Genomic DNA, 26,081 nt, shown 5'->3' on the forward strand with positions numbered 1-26,081 from the left:
TATCACAGAATTTGGATCAGAAACTTTTAAATTCATAATTATGACTTACAATTTTTTTTCCCTCTAATGTTTCAGAAATGGGCTTCCATGTAACTTTCATTTTCATACTTTTGCATATTTACATTTTCTGTTATTTTTTTCCTTGTGAGTGATGACTTGTAATTTTGGGATTCTCTGAAATTATGAAACACCGGTCTGAAGCCTTCAGATCCACTTTATTATAGGGTAGCCTAACTTTTGGTATTATTCAGTATTTTTGTATTTCCCCTATTAGAACATCTGATCTAGCCAGTCAGGATGGAAAACTGTTCTGCCAAGACTGCAAGACTGTTATGCAAGCAGAAAGTGCTTCCAGTGTAATTTAATGGCGCTACTTCCAGCTTGCACTCTCCAGCGTCTCTAGTCTGTTGGAGTCACGATGGACAAGTGAACAGGTTAACGGGTCTCTGATCCCATCAGGCACTGAAGCAATCTTCAGTGTAATGCTGAACTCGTCCATTTCTGTCCCACTTCATACGGCTGTCATGCAAGGCTTTGCAGAGTTCTCTAATACTCTGCAGACCTTGATCTTTTAAGATGAGTTCATTGAGCTCGGAAATCACACTGTAGTGTTCAGAACTTTCTGCTCCGTCTAAAAAGACATTTACTGAAACTGCAGGAACAACTTGTTCTGAACTCTCTGATGTATGACAGATGGATGCATTATGACCGTCATATGCTTATGTCCACAAAGCCTGTTCAATTAAATGCAACAGAGAACCTTGACTGAAATTACAAGAGACCCATTTATTCATTGATCATGAAATGAAGCAAGTTAGTGATTACAATCCGTTTAATTTGTGTGAAGTGGAAAGGCTGAGAGTTTCACAGAATCTTAAATGAATAGAAAGTTTAAAAGAACAGCATTTCTTTGAAACAAATCTTATGTAACAAATGTTTTTACTGTCACTTTTGATAAATTGAATGCATTCTTGCTGCATAAAAGTATTAATAAAAAACACTTACAGACCCCATTCTATATATTTAACAAATATGAATCAATTTATTAATTGATTTATCAGTATTCTCTAAGGGTGTAATGGTTCATGCATTCGTATCTTAATGTTTAAAACAAATACAGCATTGTTTTAACCACTGCATGTTTGGAACTTAAAGTGAAACTGCTAGGTTTAATATATATATATAACAGCTAAGGACTGTTTGATGACGACCACAGCACGAAAATATTGTTGGCAGGTTGTGTTTGTAAGTCTCTGGGAATGACTCTGGTGGAGATGGCAGAGGAAGAAAGGCTGGTGGCTTGGTTTGCATCCTGCATATTTATGACCGACTCTTTCACATATAATTACATTATTAACAGGCATCACTTTGGTTTGCAGCCGCTGGATGTTCTGAGACTCGGTGGTTCACTCATATTGGTCAGGAGATGGTGTCGTAACTCTGTCATGTGTGGCCATTGTTTCAGTGCTTTATTTGTGGAAAAGCAGTGAAAAGTTATTCACTTCTGATCCAAATCCAGCGCTTTATGCTTCCCTTCAGGTTGGACCATGGCCTAACCCGGCACCCATTAGGCCTTGGATCCGCTCTGTTCTCATGTGGCACACAGACCTTTCTGTCTGTTTTTCAAGGTTTTGCCTGGGGTTCAAAGTAGAGGGATAGTGTAGCATAATGCTGATCAGCGAGTGATCTGATTTACATGCTATATGAGGACATGTGACAGCCTAGGGGTCCATATTAATGAACTACAAATACTGTACTGCTACCATAAGTAGTTTGTTTCAGAACAGTGATACTTTTGCACAAATATGTTACTTATGGCTTTCTACTGGTTCTTGAAAGTGCTTGAATTTTGGATTCGTAGATTTCTTGTGTTTTCAAGTGCTTGATTGTAAATCAGAAAAGCTTGAAACTTTATTTTACTCTTACTTTAGAAGCCTCTGTGTACTCCATTTATACTGGAATGCGATTATAATAGGTGCTGATTTTAGTTTTGTTCGAATATCTAATTTAGCCATGAAACTCAAGTTGGTACAGGTTATCTACATGCAACAATCCAGCACACACTGATTGGCCTCTCGATTTTGGAGCCAGTGGGGTTTCTTGCTCAGTATCTAAATAATCTGATTCAGTGTTAACTAGGGCTGGGCGATATACCGAATATTAGCGATAATATCGAAATAATTTTGACGACGATGTAAAATCTGAAAATATCGGGAATATAGAATATTTCAAATTCAAGCATACTTTCCTAAAAGAACGCGCTGAACGTCCAAAAAAGGAACATTTAAATGTGGACTGCTCTACACGCCTCTACTACGAGAGCTTTCATGAGAGCTGTTGCCAGATAACAAGTTTAAATCCCCGAATAAGCTGGAGTTTAGTGATCTAATGAAAGCGTCGTTCAGCCGGTCTGTGTTCTGTCATGAGATCACAACTGTATTGTTTGAGATTGTGATCGCTGAATAAATGCACTTACTCGACCGCTGATGTTTGAAAATAGAGATATATAGACTATTGCCATTTGGAATTACTATTAGGGAATTTCACTAATATGTTTACCAGTTTTCATAATATAGACAGAGAGAATGCAAATGTCTTTGGTATATATTTATATATAAGAAATAGCTATGTGATTCAGCAACTAGCTCCCCATCTAAGAGGGTTTTTAGTGTCAGTAGGAACATAGTTTCATGCCACAGAGCTATTCTTAAAACCACAGACAGTTGGCTGACTTGTGTTCTTAGCTAAAAAACCTGTTAAAATAAAATACTTATCCCAGTTGCATAGTTTAAATTGTGAATTGCATGCACTAAAAAGTTGACAGAATGCACTTTCTGTACTTGATTTGCAATACTTCAGTTACATATACAGTAGGCCTACATGTTCATTTAATAAAAAGCTGTAAGTGATCACTTGGTCTACATTTTTTTTTAACTGCTAAAATTAACTGTTTCATCTGGATTTAATAATTTTTTTATTATTTTTTTTAATGGGCAAAAGAAAATCATGTTTTTTTTATTATTTAAATGCAAATGCAAACATATCGAGATATTTATCGAATATCATAAAAAATTTGACAATATCGAGAGATAATTTTTAAAAATATATCGTCCAGCCCAAGTGTTCACTACAAGTCATGTCAAGTCACCTTCTATTTATATAGCGCTTTAAACAAAATACATTGCATCAAAGCAACTGAACAACATTCATTAGGAAAACAGTGTCAATAATGCAAAATGATTGTTAAAGGCAGTTCATCATTGGATTCAGTTATGTCATCTCTGTTCAGTTTAAATAGTGTCTGTGCATTTATTTGCAATCAAGTCAACGATATCGCTGTAGATGAAGTGTCCCCAACTAAGCAAGCCAGAGGCGACAGCGGCAAGGAACCGAAACTCCATCGGTGACAGAATGGAGAAAAAAACCTTGGGAGAAACCAGGCTCAGTTGGGGGCCAGTTCTCCTCTGACCGGACGAAACCAGTAGTTCAATTCCAGGCTGCAGCAAAGTCAGATTGTGCAGAAGAATCATCTGTTTCCTGTGGTCTTGTCCTGGTGCTCCTCTGAGACAAGGTCTTTACAGGGGATCTGTATCTGGGGCTCTAGTTGTCCTGGTCTCCGCTGTCTTTCAGGGATGTAGAGATCCTTTCTAGGTGCTGATCCACCATCTGGTCTGGATACGTACTGGATCCGGGTGACTGCAGTGACCCTCTGATCTGGACACAGACTGGATCTGGTGGCCACGGTGACCTCGGAACAAGAGAGAAACAGACTAATATTAGCGTAGATGCCATTCTTCTAATGATGTAGCAAGTACTAGTTGCCATGATTGAAATGAATTATCGGTCTAAGTCAGTTGAAGTCAAGAAGTTGCTCAGCTGGCACATGCAGACTATGATGAACATATAATTTATATATTTATTTATTTTTTAATAAACCAATATTTGAGCATATTTAATTTTGCATAGTCAATTCCACTATTTCATTTAGATTACCTGTGCTATCATCACACATTTAAACACTTATTTAATAAGACTGTCAAAATAGATGAGACACACTTTTTATACTGTACAATACAATCATTTTGTGGTGCCTAAATGTACTTCTAGCATTTAGAACTATTGCTTTTAGTGTTTTCTTTGAAGCAGGTATTAGATCATGGTGCTAATGAAGCATACCAAGTTTTGTTTCAGTAGATTGAATGGTTGCTGTGATACTGTCTTTCATCCAGTTTCAGCTCAATAATCTTGTGACTAATGATTCCAGAGCTGCAGGAAATTATGTCATGACAACACTGATTTCACCACGCGAGACTGTATATGACTTTGTTAAATGTTCCATCTGGATTTGATTTATAAATAAATGACCTGTAAAGAGGATCTTTACTCATTAACTGGTGCTTGAGCATTTTTCTTGTGAGTTCAGTGGAGTCCCATACAGGTGCGTTTGTTTCTGTAAGACTATTGGCTGGAGTCCTGATGTGTCATTGGCTTCCGGCATTCAGATACTGAAGATTTATTGTGGTTGGTTATGGGCCTCTCTACTTTTACTGCCCTCATCAGATCTGCTTTTCTGTTCATTCCTGCAGAGTTTGCATTCCTCAGCTCGGTGCTCGTTAGATTTCTAGAATTCCTCTCCGTCTCTTTGTCACTGCTTGGACGAGAGCAGGAGAAATCCACACAGGCTCGTAAAAAGCAAAAGAGGGATAAGTGTCATTTTTATTCACTCGGAGTTGTTGTTTTCCCCCTTCCTCATTCTTAAGAGTGTCTCCCGCCAATAACTGAATCATTTACTATGGAGTGATGTCACTTTTTACAGCAGTGCTGAGATGTAACTTTGTTTTCGATAGCAACGCATATGAAATAATTTCTATGTCCGATCACAACATGTACACATTTGAGCTTCTCTTTGTGTAGGTGATGGTGGGATGTGGTGATTCAAAATGAAATTAAACTTGAGTTTGCAAATTCTTTGAAACAAATGTGAACCAGTAGCCAAGCTTTTTGGGCATATTTAGCATTCTAAAGTCATTTTTGGCTTTGACTTTTTTACCATCTAATTAATTGAAAATGGATAAAATCAAGGCACACCATGTTAATAGGACTGCACGATAAATCGACATGCACTTTTACAAGTTGTTAGAATTGAAATGTGTGTTGGCAGTGTGTGTACACAACCACCCTTTAATGATAAAAATCCACCTAGTTTCTTTTCTTTTTTTTATCTACTAAAATCTTTACCCCTTTCTCAACTTTAGCCGATCTCAGATGTCTGTCTTTGTGACGTCACACAGAAAGGCCCCTCCCACTTTAGTTTGATTGACAGTAGCGTTCCGCCCTGATTGAGCTGTCATCAGTCCGCCATTGTTTCACCGTCGGAGCAGATGTAGACAGGAATGACTCCGTAGTGATTGAGGTGTCCTGGATGTAATAATGAACATAGCAGTTGTCATTTACTCCCTACATCTGAGCCGCTGAAATGGATTACGTTTGTTTTCGAAGAGAATGCACCTCCGATCTACATAAATGCATTTATGTTCGCGCTAATCATTCGTGATCCAACTTCACCTACAGAAGAAGTCTTTTTTTTTTTTTTTTTTAATGAATCTTTGCAAATCACCTTTGTGCAATTGAATGGAGGTTTTGGAGGACTGAAGTTAGTTCTGGTTAGTGCAGTGAGGTCTGGGTTGGCTCTGCTCGAGTGTAATCATGTGGCTCAATGATTTGAAGTCCAGGTCACACAGACTCCAGAGCTAAAAGTGTCCCACAGGGCCAGTGTCCAAGTCTTTAGAAGATGTTTTTAAGTTTTGCTGTTCGAAAAATGCAAATTAAGCATTAAGCAAATTAACTCGTGTTAATTACGTGCAGAACGGCAGCAAACTTAGATCTTCAACTCACAGAGACGTGGTGGTGAGGGTCACTTACAGAAGGAAACTCTGAGAAGGATTCTATTTTACACATAATTAAAGTAGAAGGTAGTTTAGGGACAGAATCACAAAAATACAAGAGCACTCCAAGATTCGAACACTATGTTCCAAGTATTGGTGGTGGTTGTTGTTCTATATTGGCTATTAATTTAGCTAGTATTGTTCTATTGGAATAATATATTGGTTTGCATGGAATTGGCTGTAATGTTATGTTGTTTGTTCTTTTATTACTATAATTACTCAATTACTATAAATGGAGACTGACAACTTCATGCTAAAAAAAGATACTGCAAAAAAGTATCATAAATCTACACAACTTGTGTTCTAAACCTTCTGATGTTATATCATAGCTTAATATGATAACAGGAATTGATCAGAATGATCACAGTAATTTTTTTCCATCAGTTAATGGAGTTCACAGAATCAGTCTAAAGGAGTTGTTCACTCATCAAACAGACCTGTTTCTAGAGTTCGAGATTATTTGTGAATAACAGTCTAAATTTCTCAGCAGTTTTTAGGATTAATTTTGTTTTTGTTTGAATGCATCTGCAGCTATTCATTGTAAATGTGTGAAAGAAGTGTGACTAGCATAATTATTTAACAATTCTCCATGTAAGAATTTGCACTGAGTTGGAACGATCAGAGTAAATGATGACGAATGCTCCTCTTTGGGTGAACTATTTTTATATATCCTTATTTCGGTTGGCTTCCTATAGTTTGAGCCCAAATTCATTTGTACAGTTCATTTCCAAACATACTCGTAGTTTCAGTTTGACTTGGCGTTTATAATAAATGTTGTTTATGATCAATCCCACTGTAACTTATTTTTGTTTGATACTATATTTTTCCATTCCTGTTCTGTTCAGAATGCTATTAAATTGAAAGGATTTGTTGTCAGGGGAGCTAAAACACACATTTATAGCATTTTTACTGTTTGTAAATGTATTTTTTTTAAATTAACCAATATTTGCCCATATTTTATTACCGATTTTTATTTACCAATGTGATTTTCTCTTTTCCCTCTCTCCCTCTCTCTCTCTCTCTCTCTCTCTCTCTCTCTCTCTCTCAACAATGCAGTAAGTTTTAATTAATTTTATTGGCATTTATTATTTATCAACAATTGGTTTTATTTTCTTGCAATGAGTTTGATGACACCAAAATAAAGGTCCAGCTCAAATGTGTGAGCGTGTGTTTTTATTTTTATTAATTTACCAATTATAGGACTGAATAAATGAAGCGAGGTCTTGTTAAGCTGTTTATTGACGTTCCTTCACCATTCTGCATGAAGCATTCGTTTGCCCATGTGCTTCTGGATTCCCTTCTCTTCCTCTCTTCAGTGTTCAGCTCTGAAGGTGTTTATGGTGTGTTTTTGATCTTGTTGGTGGTCTGTTTTGAAGGATAAAATCAGGTCAGGTCAGGTTAATTCTCTGGCTTGTTTAGAGCGAGGCCCTTTCGCTCTTATATGTCTGTGCATGAATTATGTTCCAGCGTTCAGTTTCCAATGCATGCTAATACAGTTTGACATGTTAAAGCTCTGATTGGGAATTCAGGCTGTGCTTGAAGACCATTCATCATGTGGATCACATGGTGTTTGTGTCCATGTGGCAGCCTCTGATTACAGATTCAAAAAAACAAAATAATGAAATCTGTATTGTGGGTCGGATGTGTAAATGTTCTCTTCATGTAATTTAGTCATTTGTATAGGCAGCTTGTGGGCAGCTATTTTAATCCTGCTTTCACCATTTATAAGTGCAGCTGAAGACTAGTGGCGGGACTAATCAACTAGTCTCCTGCTTTCTCACTGGAACCCATTGACCTCAGATGCAGTGATTGTCCAGCAGGACCCCTGGCACTGCGCAGGCCTCATAATGCAGGGTGTGTATGGGAACGGCAGTAAACATGACATTTCCCTCCAGCGAGCGGCCCGTCCTAATCACAGCCCTGCTGCACAATATGCAGTAAAAGAGCCACCACCGTTGCCACCGTGGGACACTGAGCGAAGGGCAGAGAGGACATTAACCCCTCGTTCTCTCCATCTAAATCTGCATCTGGCCTTTATTGTGCTTTTTGTGCAATATTGTGTGCAGTGTTGTGGGAAAGTTACTTTTAACAGTAATGCATTACAATCAGTGTTGTGAGGGTGATGAAATGTTCCCACTGGTTAATCAATGTTTGACAACAGAGGTCATACTGCTGTCAATTCAGCAGCTTGAATAGACAACAAAAACAGTACAATGACAAACTCACTTAAACTAAACATAGAACTTTTATCAGCAAAACGAAAGTTGGAGGCATGGCATACACTTTGATGTAAATTAATATTAAAAAAAAAAAAACTTCCAAAATCACCTCATATACAGTCCCCTGGGTTTTCAAAATTCAAAAAATGCTTTTTGGCATTCCATTTCTAAACTACATTTTCACTCTTCCAGTCAGTCAGCTCTCCTTACTCGCTTCAGTTTTTAATTTTAGTGTCTGTTCTGTAACTGAACAAAATAACTTTTATTACTATAAAAAACTAAACGACGGTGACATGGTGGGCGAGTAACGTAACCGATGTTGTGGCATAACACTGTAAACATAGACTGTCACAGCAAGCCTAATTACAGTATTGCATTACTTTATAAAAAAGTAACTAAGTAATGCATGTAATTGCATTACTAAGTTACTTTTTATAGAAAGTAATGCATTGTTACTTTTGAGTTATTTACTGCATTTTTGTCACATGTGCTGGGCTTGCTTATTTGTTTTTTCATTACATTAATTTAACATTTTTGCAACAGTAAAGGCTCTTTCTTACCAAAAGTGAAATTAAAAATCCTCAGGATGAAAGACGTGCCTCTGCTTCTGTACTCCACTCCCGATTCAACTGTCAGTGAATAAATCAGAAATCAAAGTAACTTCCATAATTATTTGAAAAAGTAACTCTGGTATTTCATTGTAAATTAAAAAGTAATGTGTTACTTTACTGGTCTCTTGGAAAAGTAATCCGATTGCATAACTGGCGTTACTTGTGATGCATGACCCCCGACATTGATTTAATTTTTATTGAACAGATAGTTGAGAGAGACTAAAATCTGATGGATATTTCAGTGAATGTTTATTTTATTTTAAGTAATGGAAATGTTGGTTGTTTCAGTTAACTATAATAACCCTGGGCACATGTTGGAAGTAAAACGAGCTGTGAATGTCATTTCATGTTGACTTTTATTATATGACAGAGAAAATTGACAGAATTCAGTAAGAGTATATAATTATCTTTCTGTAGTACTTTTAGACCGTGTTTAATGTCGGAAGCTTCTCTGATCTTTCCGTAGATGTGTGATATCCTTTTCAAATGCACTGCTAATAAAAACCATTTCATCATCATTATGATCCAGTGTGAGTTAAGAGAGTTGTGTTTTGGCAAGGCTTTTACATAAAGACTTTAGACGTTGTGTGTAATTTCTGCTTCCTGAGTAACGTGATTATTTTGGGCTACTGGGTATCTGTTGTGCAACTGTGTATTTCTGTCACTGTGGTCATTTTACATTATGGAGCCAATTTTAGGAGACGAAGACGATGAAGGGACTGCTAAAGCAGCGGTTCTCAGCTGGTTTTGCTTCAGGACCCAGAAATATCTTGGGCATCCAAATATGGTACCAGAATTGTTTAACATAGAACAATTCACTGAATAAATCAATCATGATTTTTTTTTTAGGACTATCATGAACTGTGAAGCCCCAACAATACACAAAACCATTAGCATGGGGAACAGTTCATCCAAAAGTGAAAATTTGCTGAAATTTACTCTCCCCTAGGCCAACCAAGATGTATATGAGTTTGTTTCTTCATCAGATTTGTAGAAATGTAGCATTGCATCAGTGTCTCATCAATGGATGCTCTGCAGTGAATGGGTGCCGTCAGAATGAGAGTCCAAACAGCTGATAAAAACATCACAGTAACCCACACCACTCCAGTCCATCAGTTAATGTGATGTGAAGACAAAAGCTGCCTGTTTGTAGAGACAAATTCATTATTTATTATTTTTTTTTATTTATTTATTTATTTATTTATTTATTAATACATTTTAAACCATTGTTTGCAGCTAAAAAACAAGCCCGTAATCCACAATAACGCTTCCTCCAGTGAAAAAGTGTTCTGGTCTGAATCAGGAGAGAAATCTGCACAGATCAAGCAGCGTTTACAAGCCAAAAGAGCTCTAAACAAATATGTGACTGGATTTTGATGTGAGAAACAACAATAGATTGATTCACTGGAGGAAGCATTATGATGGATTTTTAGCCAAAAGCAATGGTTTGAAGTTAAATCGTCTTGATGTATTTGTTTCTTACAGACACACAGCTTTTCACTTCTCAAGACATTAACTGATGGACTGAAGTGCTGTGGATTATTCTGATGTTTTTATCAGCTGTTGTGACTCTCGATGATGAGACACTGATGCAATGCTACATTTCTCCAAACCTGATGACGAAACAAACTTGTCTGCATAAAGAATGTTCGGAAGGTGTTCATTCTTGGGTGAACTATTCCTTTAAAGTCTTGTAAGAAATTAAATGACATGTCCCGTGTAAAGAGAGACCAGGAGTGCTCCCTGTATTCATCATGTGTCGTGTCTCGGGTCAGGCGGTGTTGGAATTGAGTGTGTTGAACTGCTGGTGTTTAGAGGTCAGCTGTAAATAAGCAGTTAGATGACAGCGCTGACCACTAGCTCAGTGCTTTTTAGAAGGATGTCGTTCTGAATCCGAGAGGCAGTGAGAAACATTCATCTGTCTGGGATCCATACGCACGGCACACTGGACAATAAAATCGTCATCCGCACCGCAGGTCGTAATTAATGTCAACACATTAGCTTCTCGTTAAGTTGTCTCTTCAGTTCATGAAGACAGAGACATGTGCTTTAAAATGCCACTGGAACCTCATAAAGACAAAATAGGATGACTTCATTTTGGACCTTCGTTTGTGCTCCTAGTTTTTCTTCCTTGAGTTGTTTTCCTGGTCAATTGGGTGTGTGAGAGAGCAGGGAATTGGGTTTGCAGGTGCCAGTCGGATACTAAAGGGTGTTTTGTGAAGCTAACAAGACAAACCAACATGTACATTACTGTTCAAAACTTTGGGGTAAATTAAATTGGACAAAAGTGAAATTTATAATGTTACAAATCACAGAAATAACATGTATTCAAAAACAGAAATCAGTTATTTTAAATTGCAATAATATCTCAGAGTATTATTTTTGAACAATTAAAAACAGCCCTGGTGAGCAGAAGAGACTGCTTTCAAAAGCATTAAAAATCTTACTTGCATCAAACATTTAAATGCTACACTCATAGTTTCTAAATGACTCAATGAAGTAAAAGTGCTTGCTGTGTGGCTGTTATTTGGTGTCTGTTTGCCCTGAGAAGTATTTGCACACTTACGTCACATTTAAATGGGTCACTACACACTTTTGTTGTATTATTTTATAAGTCTGCATATAATTTCAGTCATTTGAATCAACACCCACTGATTGGCTAATATCATTGCAGTTGGAAAAACACTTCTGCCATGACGCGTGTGGATCTGTCTCGCTGTCATATTATTCAACCTCATAGCATCCATTAATGGTGTCATTAGCGTTTCCGGTACGTCACATTGGCTTTGCTGGATAACCACCAAGCATTTCTTCAGCTGTCACCGGAGACGTTCTGTCCCAGGATACAGTAATAACAGTCGGTTGTTTGTGTCTGAACTATCTGCGGTATGTGCTGTGCCTCCTCAGGATTTTCCTTCAATCTCTGCCGGGTTGACCGGGTTGTCCGGGTTAGGTAGTGCCACATTATTTTGATTTTCACTCATTTAACTCCGAGGTTAGCGTATAGAAAGCTACATTTCCTCTTGTGCTGCCTGGTGAACTTTTCCTTATTTTACCAAAAAACACATCTGCCAGGGAGTTAAATCATATAATAGCAATCTCAATAATAATAAGAGTCTGATTCCCAAAACCCACACAGTATCAAATAAGATCCTACTTTATTATACTGTATGTATTAGAAATGCAACAATACATTTAGGCCATGGTTCAGTACATACCTCGGTTTTTTAGCCACGGTTTTCAGTTCAACAAAAAACTCACTTCTGTAGACTGGAGAAAACCATGAATTATCATATGTCTGCTTTCAATTTCATTATAGAGAAGTATTTTTCCCAATTCTTTTTTTTTTTTACAAAAATAAGATGGCTCTGCCATTATTGAGCGCCAAAAACACATTTTGTGTTTGTTTCTTTTTCATTCATACTGGTAGCCAGATGGCGCCCTTGCGCAGAAACTCCACACATGCCTCACAGAAGTAATAGAACCGATGACTTTACAGGAAATCCCTCAAATGGATAAAAATATCCAGCTATTTCTGCGACTGAGTAAAAAGATGGAAACGCTTGAACTTATCAAACGTTAAGACAATAAACACTTGACTACAAGTGTGTGTTCTTCAAGCCATCTCAGGTATTTTCAGAATTAAGTACATTTAAAATGCATTGCTAATAGCCTTTATGACAGTATAGAATATATTTTCTGCCTCATTCTGTGATAAGAAGCCACATCAGATCACAAAAGGAAGTTATTTCAGATATGTTCAGCACACAGATCACCTGCAGTGTGTTTGCCAAGTGTGAATATACTTCAGTCAAATGTTCATGGTATAAAGAGGAATCTCTGCTGTATTTCCTCTCTAGGTCTGTCTTAAAAATCATTTAAATTTCAATCAGACAGAATTGGTTAATAATGATAAAATGTGTGCAGTGTGGGACAGCTCCGGTCACACCCCTGCATACTTGCTGTCTTATTGAAATCTCACACCCTTGATAGCACACAGTCTTGAGATTCTGTCTCAGTCCGCTGGCCTCTGAGGCATCAGAAGCGGTATCAGTGACTCCAAGTTTCTGACACTAGGTGTGGAATTATTTTAAATCAAGCATTATTCTTCATTTAACTGTCAAATCCAAAGTAACCACAGGCAAAGTGTTTTTAATTTTTTTGGATTGCCCAAATAACCTTTCAGAACCCCCCCTTATTAATTTTTTTAATTTGAACATTTTAAAACGTTTTCACTATAAAGAACCTTTTGTTGAATGGAAGAACTCTGTTGATATTAAACGTTCTTCATGGAACCATCAGTGCCAATAAAGAACGGTTATTTAAAGGAAGGACACCGTGGTGGTTTCACAGGGTTTACTGCTTTACTGGAGATTTACCCACTAATCCACACCAGCCCAAGGATGATGGACTGGCAGTGCTTCTTCTGAGGACCCTAAGGTAAACAGGAGACCCCTTTCAGTGTGTTCAAAAATCCCCAAAATGACCCTCAACCTCTAAAACTGTTCTTTCGGTGCGGTTTTACTGTCAACAAACAACAGTGAGAAGAAACAGTACAAATACAAATACAAGTAAAAAGATACAAAGGAACTGAACGATGTAGCCTACTACACTTAATAGCCTTTTATACGGAAGTTGAAAACACTGCATAGTCTTCAGCATATTAGTTAAAAATACACTGATTCTTATTATAGTCACAAAAGTTAAGTAAAGAGCAGTGAATGGTTGTCTCGTTTTTAGTTTTTTGATTATCATTGAAGGGGACATCAGAAGCCCATTTTCCACAAGCTAGTATTAAAGACTCATTTTTAAACCCTTGCATTTGAGTGATGCTGTGCACGTTACTTTTGATGTATGTTTTAGTGTATATGCATTCTGATTTTATTTACCCCCCTTCTTTAAATGCTAATGAGCTCTACTCACCCTGCCCCTCTCTTCCGTTTTTGGTCTATTCGGTGGCATGGCATCAAAAGCAAATCTATTTTCTTTTCTGACATACTCCAGTTTTTGTTAAAATGCACTAGACATTTTTAGCACTTTTTGGGCGAAATCATTTATTTTGTCCATCAAAAGTGTGCGGTCACATTAATTGAGCTTGAGTAGTGCAGCAGAAAAATAGACTCGATACCGAATCCATCTCTTCAATGGTGCTCACGCGATGCTCCTGCTCCCAGTATGAGTGAACTCATTTGTTAACATGCACACTGAAAATCTGCGTTGCTCAAGATTGAGGTGTGAAAACGGCCTTATATTCACTTTTACAACACTTTTATAACACCTGCATTGCTAACGAGACATTGTTGAACTGATAAACGTGATTACTACCCCAACTGTTTGTTCACTTAACTCTTTCCCTGCCAGGTTTTTTTTTGTTTTGTTTTTTTAAGTTGCGAGCCAATGCCAATATTTAAGCAAAAAATCATTTTCAGGAATGTTTATTGGCTTCCAGAATATTTTGTTGAAAGATGTCAATGATACCTAGAATCAAATTTTAATTACAACAGTCTGCACACACTGCTCACACATTGAAGCCAAGGTTAGGGTTAGTTTCTTCTGTGAAGTTTCTTCTGTGTCTTTGTGAAGCTCCAGAGAAACACACTAAACTTCCAGTTCATTATCCAGACCTCATCACATTATTCTCAGCAGATGCACAGCCATGGCTTCTCAAGGACTCAGATTACAGAACAAACCAGTATCTTTCTGCAGGAAATGCCTGATCACCAGCGCATGGACGAGTTCTGTTATAAAGTGCTGTTTTGCACCTGTTTTTCTCCTTTGAAGAGCTGACTTTGCAGCGTGATCTGTCAGTTTTATATCTCCTAGCATGTGACGATTGGTCAGTGCTCCACAGATGTGGCCTGCTGTTTATTAAGAAACCGAACAGAAAGATTGTTTGCCTGAAGTCATAATGACCATTGACACTGAAGTATGAACATCAAACTAAATTTATAATCAGCAACAAATGGTGTTTTCAGTCTGCACTAATTAATAAACGCAGTGGCCACGTGTCCAAATACATGAGCTGCGGTGCTCATGTGGATAATCGGTATGAGTACATGGACTTACTTTCATCAGTCCCAATAAATCCAATCTGATTTAATATTCTGAAGTTCTATATGAACCCTAAACGGTTCGATTCCCATGATTTCATGTGCATTTTTGTATTCTGAATAAAACTTTTTATTTATTAGCAAATAATCCGTAAATATTCAGTCTCATTCACTGACCAGTTCTTAAGATGTACTAATCATATGCATGTTGGTAAGAAGGTATTTTCTGAAACTGATGGAGAGGATAGTCTTAATCAGGCAATTGCATGCTTAGTTTTTTTATCAGAACGATTGAGGTCTTTACATTAAGGAATATGTGTATGTAGTTAATCCGGCTTGCAATATTTCCAGATTCCTCCAACAGGAAGGTTTTGATGTGACATTTTGACATTCTTTGCCTGATATGACAATGAAACTCTGTCTTTCCTGCATTCCTACAGCTCAAACACTAGAGCAATGGTGCTAGCAACACCAAGGTCATGGGTTCAATTCACAGGAACTGATGAAATTTGTACTTGAATAGTGCAAGTTGCTTTGGATAAAAGCATATGCCAAATATGTTCCTGTAAATGTATGCTTTGATTTCATATTTAGATTTTAGTTTTCAGGCAAGATTATAGTATTGTCCAACACACACAAAATATTGAGGCTTGTGCATGATTCCTCGTGTCTTTTAGAGTAAAAATAGACTTCCTAATAGCTGATGTTCTCTCTCTTCCAGTCGGTGGTGAAGACAGGACGGCTGCTCATCAGTCATGAGGCTCCGGTGACCGGAGGATTCGCAGCTGAGATCAGCTCTACGGTTCAGGTGAGAGTCCGATGGGAAATCAAGGCTCTTGTGGATCTAATGATTTATAGATTGACACATCTGATTGATGTGGTACAGAAGCCTTTTCGGCTTTTTGACACTGTGGTGGAATATGGAATCAATGTTTTATCAGGCTAGGACATTCTTTGTGATGTTATTCTGTATTCATCATGCATTTGCATGACGGTCAGTTCAGTAAGAAGATCACAGCGCATATCCGTTCTCACAGAGATGTGCCCTCGCTACTTTCCTAGTTGGTTCTGGCAAGACCGCGGTCTGCACATAGATGCAAGTCCATTCATTCAGAAACAAGACTGTCTGACCAGCTAGCAGTTAGCCATGGGTTATCACTCTGATGTTTTTGGATTCAAATTAGACCAGTTTTTATGAAACTGACTAAAACATATGACCAATCTTAGAAAAAGCTTTTGATCATCGTCGATCTTCAAAAAAAAAAAAAAAAAAAAAAAAAGTTAGTTTCAAACTATAATCTAGTCTATAGGAACCCTGATCCAGACTTCTGTTGTCAAGCCAACGAGTGTAATTCAGCTGAAATCAACCGAACTTAGTCATTAAACTGATGCGTGAAGTGTGAAAGCAGCCTGTTTTTGTAGTGGAATAAACAACAGAAACTCTTCTTTTAGGACTCTTTGCTGTTCTTTTGAGCTTCGGTTCATAATTGATTTAAAATAGCAATCTTTTGTTATATTTTAAGTGTCTACACCATCACTTTTGATCGATTTAATGCGTCCATGATGAGTTCAAGTGGGTACTGACCTCGAGCTTTTGAACAGTGGTACTCAGGTTCATGAGCGTGTCGGCCCTCGGCGAGCTCGTGCTGATGGGGGAAATTTTATCAAGAGATCGGTCCATGCATAGATGCAGGGCTGGTCTTTAGACACAAACATCAGTCATGTTTCCACTGACGTCAAAGTTTGTTGAAGCACCTGTGAGCAGGCTGGACACGCTGGGCACTGATGAGTCACAGATAATGGCACTGAACAGAAAAGATGCATTGTGCTTGACCTGAGCTGTGGTCAAACTACTGACGTCTGTGATAACGGCAGCTAATGCATCTGTCCTCCATCGAAACACACACGCCATTCTGCAGTCTAGTGCCACAATACCAGTGGATTTCACAGTTCTCACTGATAATTTCAGTATCGTAGTATACGATAAATGTAAAATAAATGAAGTTAGTTAATAATCATAAGTAAATAAAACATTTAAATAGTAGCATATAGCCTATCAATCCTTCTGCCACTGTGGAAGGACACCATGGTAAAATGCTCTGGCCGTGTTTCCTGCTCTGCTCTTATCATCTGGCTCACTTATTAAACTACAAGTTACTTTCCTCAAGATGAACTCTGAAAAACAAGAACTGTGACCATGCTCTGTTGTATTTAAAGGGTTAGTTCAACCAAAAATGACAAATCTGTCAACCATGACAGTATTTCCCAAATTCACTTTATTTATTTTTTAGTCCAGAAACCCCATATAATGCGCTAAACACCAAGCACGGAAAGCACACATAATATTCCAGTTCTAGAATTACTAACTTGACATCGCAGCTAGGGCTGGGACAACACGTCGAGGTCATCGATGACGTCGACGCAAAAAATACGTCGACGCAAAATATGCGCATCGATTCGTCGACCTGTTTTATTTCTCTAAAAAACGTTTGCAAAACGTTTACCTTATGTGCGCTGAATATACGCGATGGCCGGATCAACATTTTGGCCAACGTTATGTAACCAATCCAGGGTTTTTTCTGCATTGATCTTTTTTTTGGCGGCTTGTCAAAGCCTTATTTGATCGGTGAGTGATTTAGAATAGAATGACTGTGCTGCGCCTGACAGGGCGCGTACGAGAGAGAGCTCCGCTGTGCGCGTGCACTCACAGTCTTCAAACAACACGAGCGCTTCTTGCTCTCTATCTCCCTCGTGCATATTAATCAAAATCATTAAACACGATAGAAAAACTCCAACGTTTCACGCGCTCGCGCACTCACAGTCTTCAAACTACACGAGCGCTGTCTTGCGCTCTCTCTCTCTCTCTCTCTCTCCCTCCCTTCCTCGTGCATATTAACCAAAATCATTAGACACGATAGCAAAAGGGCAGAACGTGGAGTTTCACGTGGAGCATTCGGAGATACAGGCTGCTGGCTCCCACTGTTAATTTTTTTTTTTTTGTTAAAGCACTCTGTATTAGCTAAAAGCCCTCAAGTTTACATTGGTTACTGTATTCTTTCAATTGCTCTAAACAAGTATTTTGGGTGACCTTTTTTATTGAATGCTAGACATCAAGTTGTTGTTATTTTTTCAGTAAGCTAGGCCCTATGTGTTCAGTAAGCTTGTTTCAGTAAGCTATGTGTTTTCAAGGCTTCAAGGTTTTATTGAATGCTGTCTCTATACAAGTGCAAAGTAATGCATTCTTAGTCAGTCTTTTATTTTGTAATTTTGTAATAAACATATATCGCAATGTTAAGGAACTTATTTTTTTTATTAATTCAGATATGTAAATCAACATGTATAAATTGTTAGTAGTCAATTAATGGGGAGATAATCGAAATCGAATCGGTCTGGAAAAATTAATCGTTAGATTAATCGATGCATCGAAAAAATAATCGCTAGATTAATCGTTTAAAAAATAATCGTTTATCCCAGCCCTAATCGCAGCCCATTTATCATCAAAGCAGTAAACCAAAAATACCAAAAAATAACATTTTACATGGATTCTGGGATGTGAGTGAAGTACAAGCGTGCATAATAAATAATAGTTTAGCAGCCCAACATTACATTGTGAATATGGAAACATTTTGATTTTAATTCACTTATTTTTGACTTCCAAAATCCTCACATTTCATCACATATTTGTATTTATTTGTTTGCAGGGGATCTGTTTTATGCCTTTGACTCTCAAAAATGCAGTTTTCATGTAGCACACCTTAGCAAACACATAGGTAAAGTGTTAAAAACCCACCCCAGACGCATAGAAATGTCCTGCCTTCAGCTTCTTTTCTTTCTGCAGAAATGATAAGTCTAGTTGGTTATTGAGTCACAGTAGAGACACAATCATTCAGCCGAGATGCTGGAATCATTGAGCAGAGGATCTTACAGAAGCTGAGACTGTGACAGAACTGTTACTCCTGGAGCAGATCTCGGTGTTCCTGGACAACTCCATGGAATAGTTGGAATAATATTCAGTATCATCTGTCTTGCTCTGTGTCTCTGTCTCTCTGTGTGTGTGTGTGTGTGTGTGTGTGTGTGTGTGTGTGTGTGTGTGTGTGTGTGTGTGAGAAAGGGTTTGTGGGTAATGTTCTCCTCTAGAGTCGCGTCTCTTTATGATGCACGCATGTTTTAGACCGTTTCTGATCATGTGTGTTTCCAGAAGAGTTGAATTGACTCCTTATTCAAATGAAAATGAGTCGGCACACAGGATTTTGAATTGAAATAACAGGAAGAATTTCCTGAGATTGCAGTTCACACAACAGATGAGTTTTATTAAAGTCGTGATAAAATGAAAACTCACCGTCTACCAACACCTTATTTTCTTTAATAATCAGTTTCATTCAGATGTATGTTACTTTGCAGATTAAAACACATCTCTACTTCCAATACATTGTGACTTAAACGCAAGGTTTTATTAATGCCCATTTATTCTCTGTTAGATGAATGGCACATTTTTCATGTAAACTAACTGAAATACTGTCTTAACAATTAGCAGCCATTAGAAGCACAGGTTAATTTAGCAAAACTGCATCTCAAAACTTCTACCACACACACATATATATAAATTGTTTTCAGCGTCATTCCATTTGTAATTCAGTTTTGTTCAATTCAAATTGCAATTGTTCTGATTGCTGCTTCAGTTCATATTTAGGAATTGTGATTTAAAACATAATTGATTTCTGAATGTCACACTACCTTGAGTTGCAGGAGATCATGGGTAAAAAACATGAGGAATATCCAGGCATGACATTTGTTCCTGTGCTGAGGTGATTTGATGGCTGTGCTCTCAGTGACAGTGAAGACATGCTCTAACACTGAGCGGGTTACCAAGAGAAAAATAGCATGACGTTCAGAATGATTTTTTTAAAAATGGCCTGTGAGATCAGTCAGTGTTTCAGATTGATAAGTCATGTTTGGTTTTCAAAGGAACCAAAGGATCTGAGTGACTCAAAGGAGCTTCTGTAACAGTGTCTGTGATTTTGAGTGACTTCTGGAGAAGATTTACAGCTTTTACTTCTTCAGTTAAAAGCCTAGAAGATAGTATGTGTCCCAGAACTTAATGATTTCCATACTTGGTTTTATCACTAATGGCACGTCATAAACAGCCTTATTGATGTTGACTTTGGGAACGTGGGAAACATGATAAATCACTGGCACTGAACCTCGTGTCAGTGGATTTTCTGCTTTTTTTGTGGTAATCTCCAAATGTTTTATCTTATTTCAACTACCATGCAAAACTTTGGGGTCAGTAAGTGTGTAATATTTCTTTCTAATACTTTTATAATGTTACAAAAGATTTTTCTATTTCAAACAAACGCTGTCAATTTAAACTTTCAAAGACCACAAAATTATAAATATTGATGCAGCACAACTGTTTTCATTTTACTGATAATCCGAAGTTTTTCTTGAGCAGTAAATCAGCATATTAGAATGATTTCTGAAGATCATGTGACACACCACAGAAATAGATTAAAGTTTAACAGACATTTACATAGAAAACAGCTATTTTAAATTGGAATAATGTTTCACAATTTATTTTTGATGACATCCATATATGTGCACAGTGGCCATTACAGGCCGTTACATAAATAACCATAAATAAGTGATGCACTTCTCTTCTTTTGGTGAAGCTGAAGTAATTGTCCTGCTTTCAGTCCTCATGCATTGGCTTGACTTCACTTCTCTATTCTCCTGATTTCCCAGTAAAAGTATTTAGAGGTTTCTGCTTTTGCTTTTCTCATAATCCAGGCTGGCAGGTGTACTCCTCCACTTTGGGACTAAAAACAATGAATGACCCGAAATTATCCCAGGCTATAAAGCTGAGGTTGATTTACTATATATGTATTGTGTTTTTTCCCCCCAATAAAGTTTAAGAGCCCATTATTTTCCTTCATTGCACAAACGTGTTGGAGTGAACTGAAGAAAACTAATGCATTGAATCTAATTTTAACTACTGTCTATCGGCTGATGTCCTGATTTCCAGCCATTACAAACCGCACACTTCAGATTAGATAAAGCTATTTCTGAGCAACAGAAGCACCAGGTTTGTTACCAAAGTGGTGATGTAGCGGAGCAGCAGGATGCCAGGCTCGTTGAAAACAGACTCGACTCGAGTATCCAGGACCTGCAGTGCCTTTCCTGCCATCTCTGCTCAGAGCTGGAACTGCCTCCTGATGCAAATCTGAAGCACATTTCTTTTGTTTATACAGGCCATCATGTCAGGCAAGCACAAAGCCCTTTTAATGAAGCTTGACGCGCCTTTGTAGCCACTTCAGAAAACGCCATTAGACGAAGGGGTTCACCAACAGTGCGACTTGTTTCACACTTAGCTCATGTGCTCTCCGTGTTTGGAGTTGAATAGGGAGCATCCATGAAGAGTTGGAGGTGACCGTAGATTTCAGCATTGGCTTTGTATGAAGTGGAAACATTAGACTCTTTTAAAGGTTTTTTTTCTGATGCACAAGTTTTGATGGTTCTGTGCAAATAAGTGAAGTTTTTCTTTTTTTTGTGGTTTGTCATTTGGCAGTCAGGTTTGTTCAGCTTCCATTTGGGGCTTGATACCTTATTGTATTGTCCTCCAAATCTGCTCTACAAGCTTAAATAGAGACCAACTGCTCGTTGGGATCACAAAAAATTGTCCAATTTTTCCATTTGTTGCTGTTGATCGTGTCACTCTTGATTTGGACATCGTAATAGTTTTCTTGTTCCTCCATATTAAGGTCATGTTCTTTCGTTCAACATTGGCTTTGTATATGTCTGGGTAAATCTTCCCTTGACAAAACAACAGCAGGATTTTTTCATTGGCTTTTGGATTACTGCATACAGAAATGTCAGATTCTTACATGTTTTGTTCATCACGGTAATACACAACTGAACATAACTTTTATACGTTTTGAAACCTAAATATAATCACCAGAAGTAAAAAGCCAAACACAGATTATAAACAAAATACATTAGTCACATGACTCGCCATAAAGCTTCCGGTCACTCTTTCAGTATTGAAGATTTGAATTAGAATGGTTTGCAAAAGTGTGATTATAAACACAATGAAGCTGTGAAAGCTTATGGTGTGATGACGTTAATGTACCAACAAACCTCTGTAGACATGAATTTCATGATCTCTGTATGAACTTTTTAAAGCATTGATTGAATAGAATTCTCATCTCTTTAATGTCAAAGTGAAGTCAGATCTCTACAATTTGAAAATAGTTGATTTCATAAGTATTTGACACACTTTTTTTATAGGTTCATGTGTATGGTACAGACTGTTAATGGAGCTGACTGTGTTTTCTGCAGGAGGAGTGTTTCCTCAACTTGGAGGCTCCCATCAGCAGGGTTTGTGGGTATGATACGCCCTTCCCTCACATCTTTGAGCCTTTCTACATCCCTGACAAGTGGAAGTGCTTTGAGGCTGTGAAGCGTATGATCAACTACTAAACCACAGGTATGTTTTTTTCTGTCCGATGTAACGTTGTTTAATCCTGTAAGCCTGACATTTGAAATATTTATTTTTTAAGTGGAACATTTTGAACCATATTGAATCTTTAACTATATATATATATATATATATATATATATATATATATATATATATATTTGTTAATTATAATATTTGATACATCAGGCTTTTATGGCTGATATAGTAAGCATATGAAGGAAAAAGAGCTCAGATTTATTTAGAGACTCAAAATGGGCAAGATTATGCAGGTGGTGATATTTATATGACAAAAAGTAAAATGAAATTCTGATGCTTGTAATGTAAATCAGTGAGATCTATATAACATTACAGCAGAGAACTTACATAAAATGCTATAATTATAAGTCGTCACTCTAAATATCCAATAATGCATCTTCGTAAGATGAGATTTAATGATCCAAACATATAATGCAATGCAATCCAGTGATGATTGAGAGATGAAGAAACAAACGCTCCTCTAAAGATCCTGAGGATCAGATTTAAGACTCTAAACATGATTGATGGAGAATCAAGTAAAGCCGAGCTGCTTTAAGTGTTCATCTGGAAATAATACTGCAGTTATTCTGATGATTACTTGATAAAAATCAGTAAATATTTGACGGCAAAAAGGCATGTGATGCTGAAGGAGGAAGTTTGTACAATTACACTAAAAGACCTTTTACTTGATAAAAAAAAAAAATCAATCAGACATTAGGAGGCATGTACTGTAGTAGATTGTTCGCAAGAGGTTTTTCCAGCAAAGTTTTGATAATGTTCATCATTTAAAGGCATATGCATATTAAATATGGTACAGTAGACTTTATAGTGTTAAACTGAAAACGCATCAAGTACATATTCACACACACACACACACACACACACACACACACACACACACACACACACTCAGGCTGCATATGTGTTCAGAATCGCCGTGCAGCATCAGCGCTCTTTACTGTTTCTGGTATTGCCAGATCCATGGTGCGTGCATTCATGCTCCAGGAACAGTTTAGTTTCACTTTTGTGTAATTCCATCTATATTTGGCTGTTACAGGTCATTACACAGTTGGGACACAGTTTGTAGATGCTGTTGACATATAGAACCAGCAAAACTAATGTCACGTGATCCACAACTACACAGAACTAGAACTTTGTGCAGCTGCTACTATGAGCATTTGAACCAACATTTACTGCTTTTTGTTCACAGGTGACACAGATCAAGAACTCGTCCTCCTCTACATCAGTGAACAAACCAATCAATAACACAATCACAGCTAACTAGGTTTCTACCTGTAGATGGGACCATGTTAACGGACAGGCTGTAATTTTTGGGAAGCGTCCTTGATCATGTGTCTAGAAGATGAAACATGGTTTCTGAACACTAACATGTGGACATCACACGGGTGCTGTGAAAGTCTGTCTGTACTCTCATTGTTACCTGAATGTCACCATCTTCCATTTAGTTTTTCTTTATTTAACTTAATTGAGGCCGGATCTTGTGTGTGTTACTGTTTTATTGGTGAGTTACTGAATGTTCTTTCCTGTTTGTTAAATCTTTGATTTAATTGAATAAATCTTCTCTGTTCATAAAACCAAGTGAGCTGCTTTACTCTCTTTTGTCAACACAGCAAAACTTGAACCACAAGCCGAGAACAGAATATAGCGATAAATTGGCATCTTTTATTTTGGTGGTGTGTGACCGCAGTGGCTCAGTACTGGGTGCGGTGCTCAGATGACCTCAGGTTGAATGTATTCTAGCGTCCATCTTGCTCACACACTGTCATTACTCACTTAAGCATATGAAATCTGGCCCCAGTGATCTTCACACAGATGCTCTGCTGAGATCAGCCTGTTCGGCTGGCTCTACACTCCTCTCTGAGGTTTGTGTGATGCGTTCTTCCTTCACAGAGGAGCGTGCATCAAGTCAAGCACATAGATGACTGACACGTTTGGATGAATCTGTCAGCGATGGCTTTTCCAGATTAACAGATGCAATTAAGATCCATATGCATGTTTTTTTACTCAGCAGCTAACCAGATAAATACACTGAACAAAATTATAAATGCAACACTTGTTTTTGTCCCTATTTTTCATGAGCTGAACTCAAAGATCGAAGTCTTTTTCTATGTACACAAAAGGCCTATTTCTCTCAAATAATGTTCACAAATCTGTCTAAATCTGTGTTAGTGAGCACTTCTCCTTTGCCAAGAGAAAATCCATCCACCTCACAAGTGTGGCTTATCAAGATTAGACAGCATGGGTATTGCACAGGTGTGCCTTAGGCTGGCCACAATAAAAGACCACTCTAAAATGTGCAGTTTTATCACACAGCACAATGCCACAGATGTCGCAAGTTTTGAGGGAGGGTGTTATTGGCATGCTGACTGCAGAAATGTCCCCCAGAGCTGTTGCCCGTAAACTGAATGTTAATTTCTCTACCATAAAGGCCCCGATATACTTCAAACGAAAGCAAAGAACGAACTATGACGTCATTTTGAACTAAATCAGGCCAAAACGAAGTTCGTTTTGAGTTCATTTCGGCAGTTCGAAATGGCTCACCAAAGCAAATTTTCTGGGGGAGTTTGTTTGGCTCCTAAACACCTTTGAGATTCCATCGGTCCGTGGCGGTTGCGCAATCAGTGGGTGTGTTCTGAAACTCCACCTTCTTTGACGCGCAATTTTTTTTTTCTCTGTTCATTCCTCATTCTGCGGAGGTCATTAAGGAGAGCATCTCCTAAATACACTGGAGTGTCGAATAGCTGAGCTGCACAAATTTATCCGCACCTGTACGATTACTCGCGGAGAGACTTTAAAGATGTAGAGACAGTATTTCATTCCTAGAAAGAAATAGCAACGACGCTTGGTGTTGACGACCCCGAGTTATGCAAAAAGTGAAGCAGAGAAACATCCGAGACAAGTTTTCTAAAGCCGTGAAAAGAATGGAAGGAAAGAGTAAAGATATAACGTAGCAAGTACCAAACACGTTTCAAATAAATGTTACACCATACTGCTACTGTTGTTCTTCCAATACATGAATTTAAAGGGTATACAGTAAATGAAATACCAAACGAATATACAATAATAAACCTTTGTTTTTATCAAAACAATTAATCAAGTTTAATAATATAAATGAACACTAATAAAATAAAGGAACAAACTGATTACAATATTTTTTTTCCCCACATCATGCTAAAGTTTTAAGGCTATGAGCCATTCACACTTCTCATAAAGGACTGATTATGGAATGGTTCTTCTGTATTGCAAACATGATACTTAACTATGAACTGCTGCTAATCTTTATTCTTTTGTCTATAATATTCTGATCATCGGTGCCCGTCTCACACCTAGATTGCCTACACTTCATCATTTCATCATTGTTGTGTTTAGGGGATACGCGTGAGCCATGTTTACATTAATCTACACCCTGACTCCAGCAGCGCGGGGTGTCAGAATGTTCGCAAACAGTATAACATCGCTCAGCCTTTTCAAACTTATTTTTGCCCCGAAACGTAGAACGAAAACTAACTTTGTTTGAAGTTTATCGAGGCCTTAAGCCATCTCCAAAGACGTTTCGGAGAATTTGGCAATACATCCAACTGGCCTCACAACCGCAGACTACGTGTAACCACACCAATCCAGGACCTCCACATCCAGCATCTTCACCTCCAAGATCGTCTGAGACCACCCACCCAGACAGCTGCTGCAACAATAGTTTTGCATAACCAAAGAATTTCTGCACAAACTGTAAGAAACCATCTCAG

General features: G+C 37.8%; 1 protein-coding gene across 1 annotated transcript in view; it reads left to right on the plus strand.

Moving 5' to 3' along the window:
• The window catches only part of LOC132102717 (2-oxoisovalerate dehydrogenase subunit beta, mitochondrial-like), a 486,592-nt gene that overhangs the window by 29,739 nt on the left and 430,772 nt on the right, over positions 1 to 26,081 (plus strand). The window contains exons 9-11 of the mRNA XM_059507337.1: positions 15,547 to 15,633; positions 22,161 to 22,308; positions 23,528 to 23,557. Coding sequence (XP_059363320.1) covers positions 15,547 to 15,633; positions 22,161 to 22,301 — 228 coding nt within the window. The 3' untranslated portion in view covers positions 22,302 to 22,308; positions 23,528 to 23,557. The remainder of the gene's footprint in view (positions 1 to 15,546; positions 15,634 to 22,160; positions 22,309 to 23,527; positions 23,558 to 26,081) is intronic.

This window comes from Carassius carassius, chromosome 24 (assembly GCF_963082965.1).
Source record: "Carassius carassius chromosome 24, fCarCar2.1, whole genome shotgun sequence".
In the NCBI taxonomy this organism is placed as follows: Eukaryota; Metazoa; Chordata; class Actinopteri; order Cypriniformes; family Cyprinidae; genus Carassius; species Carassius carassius.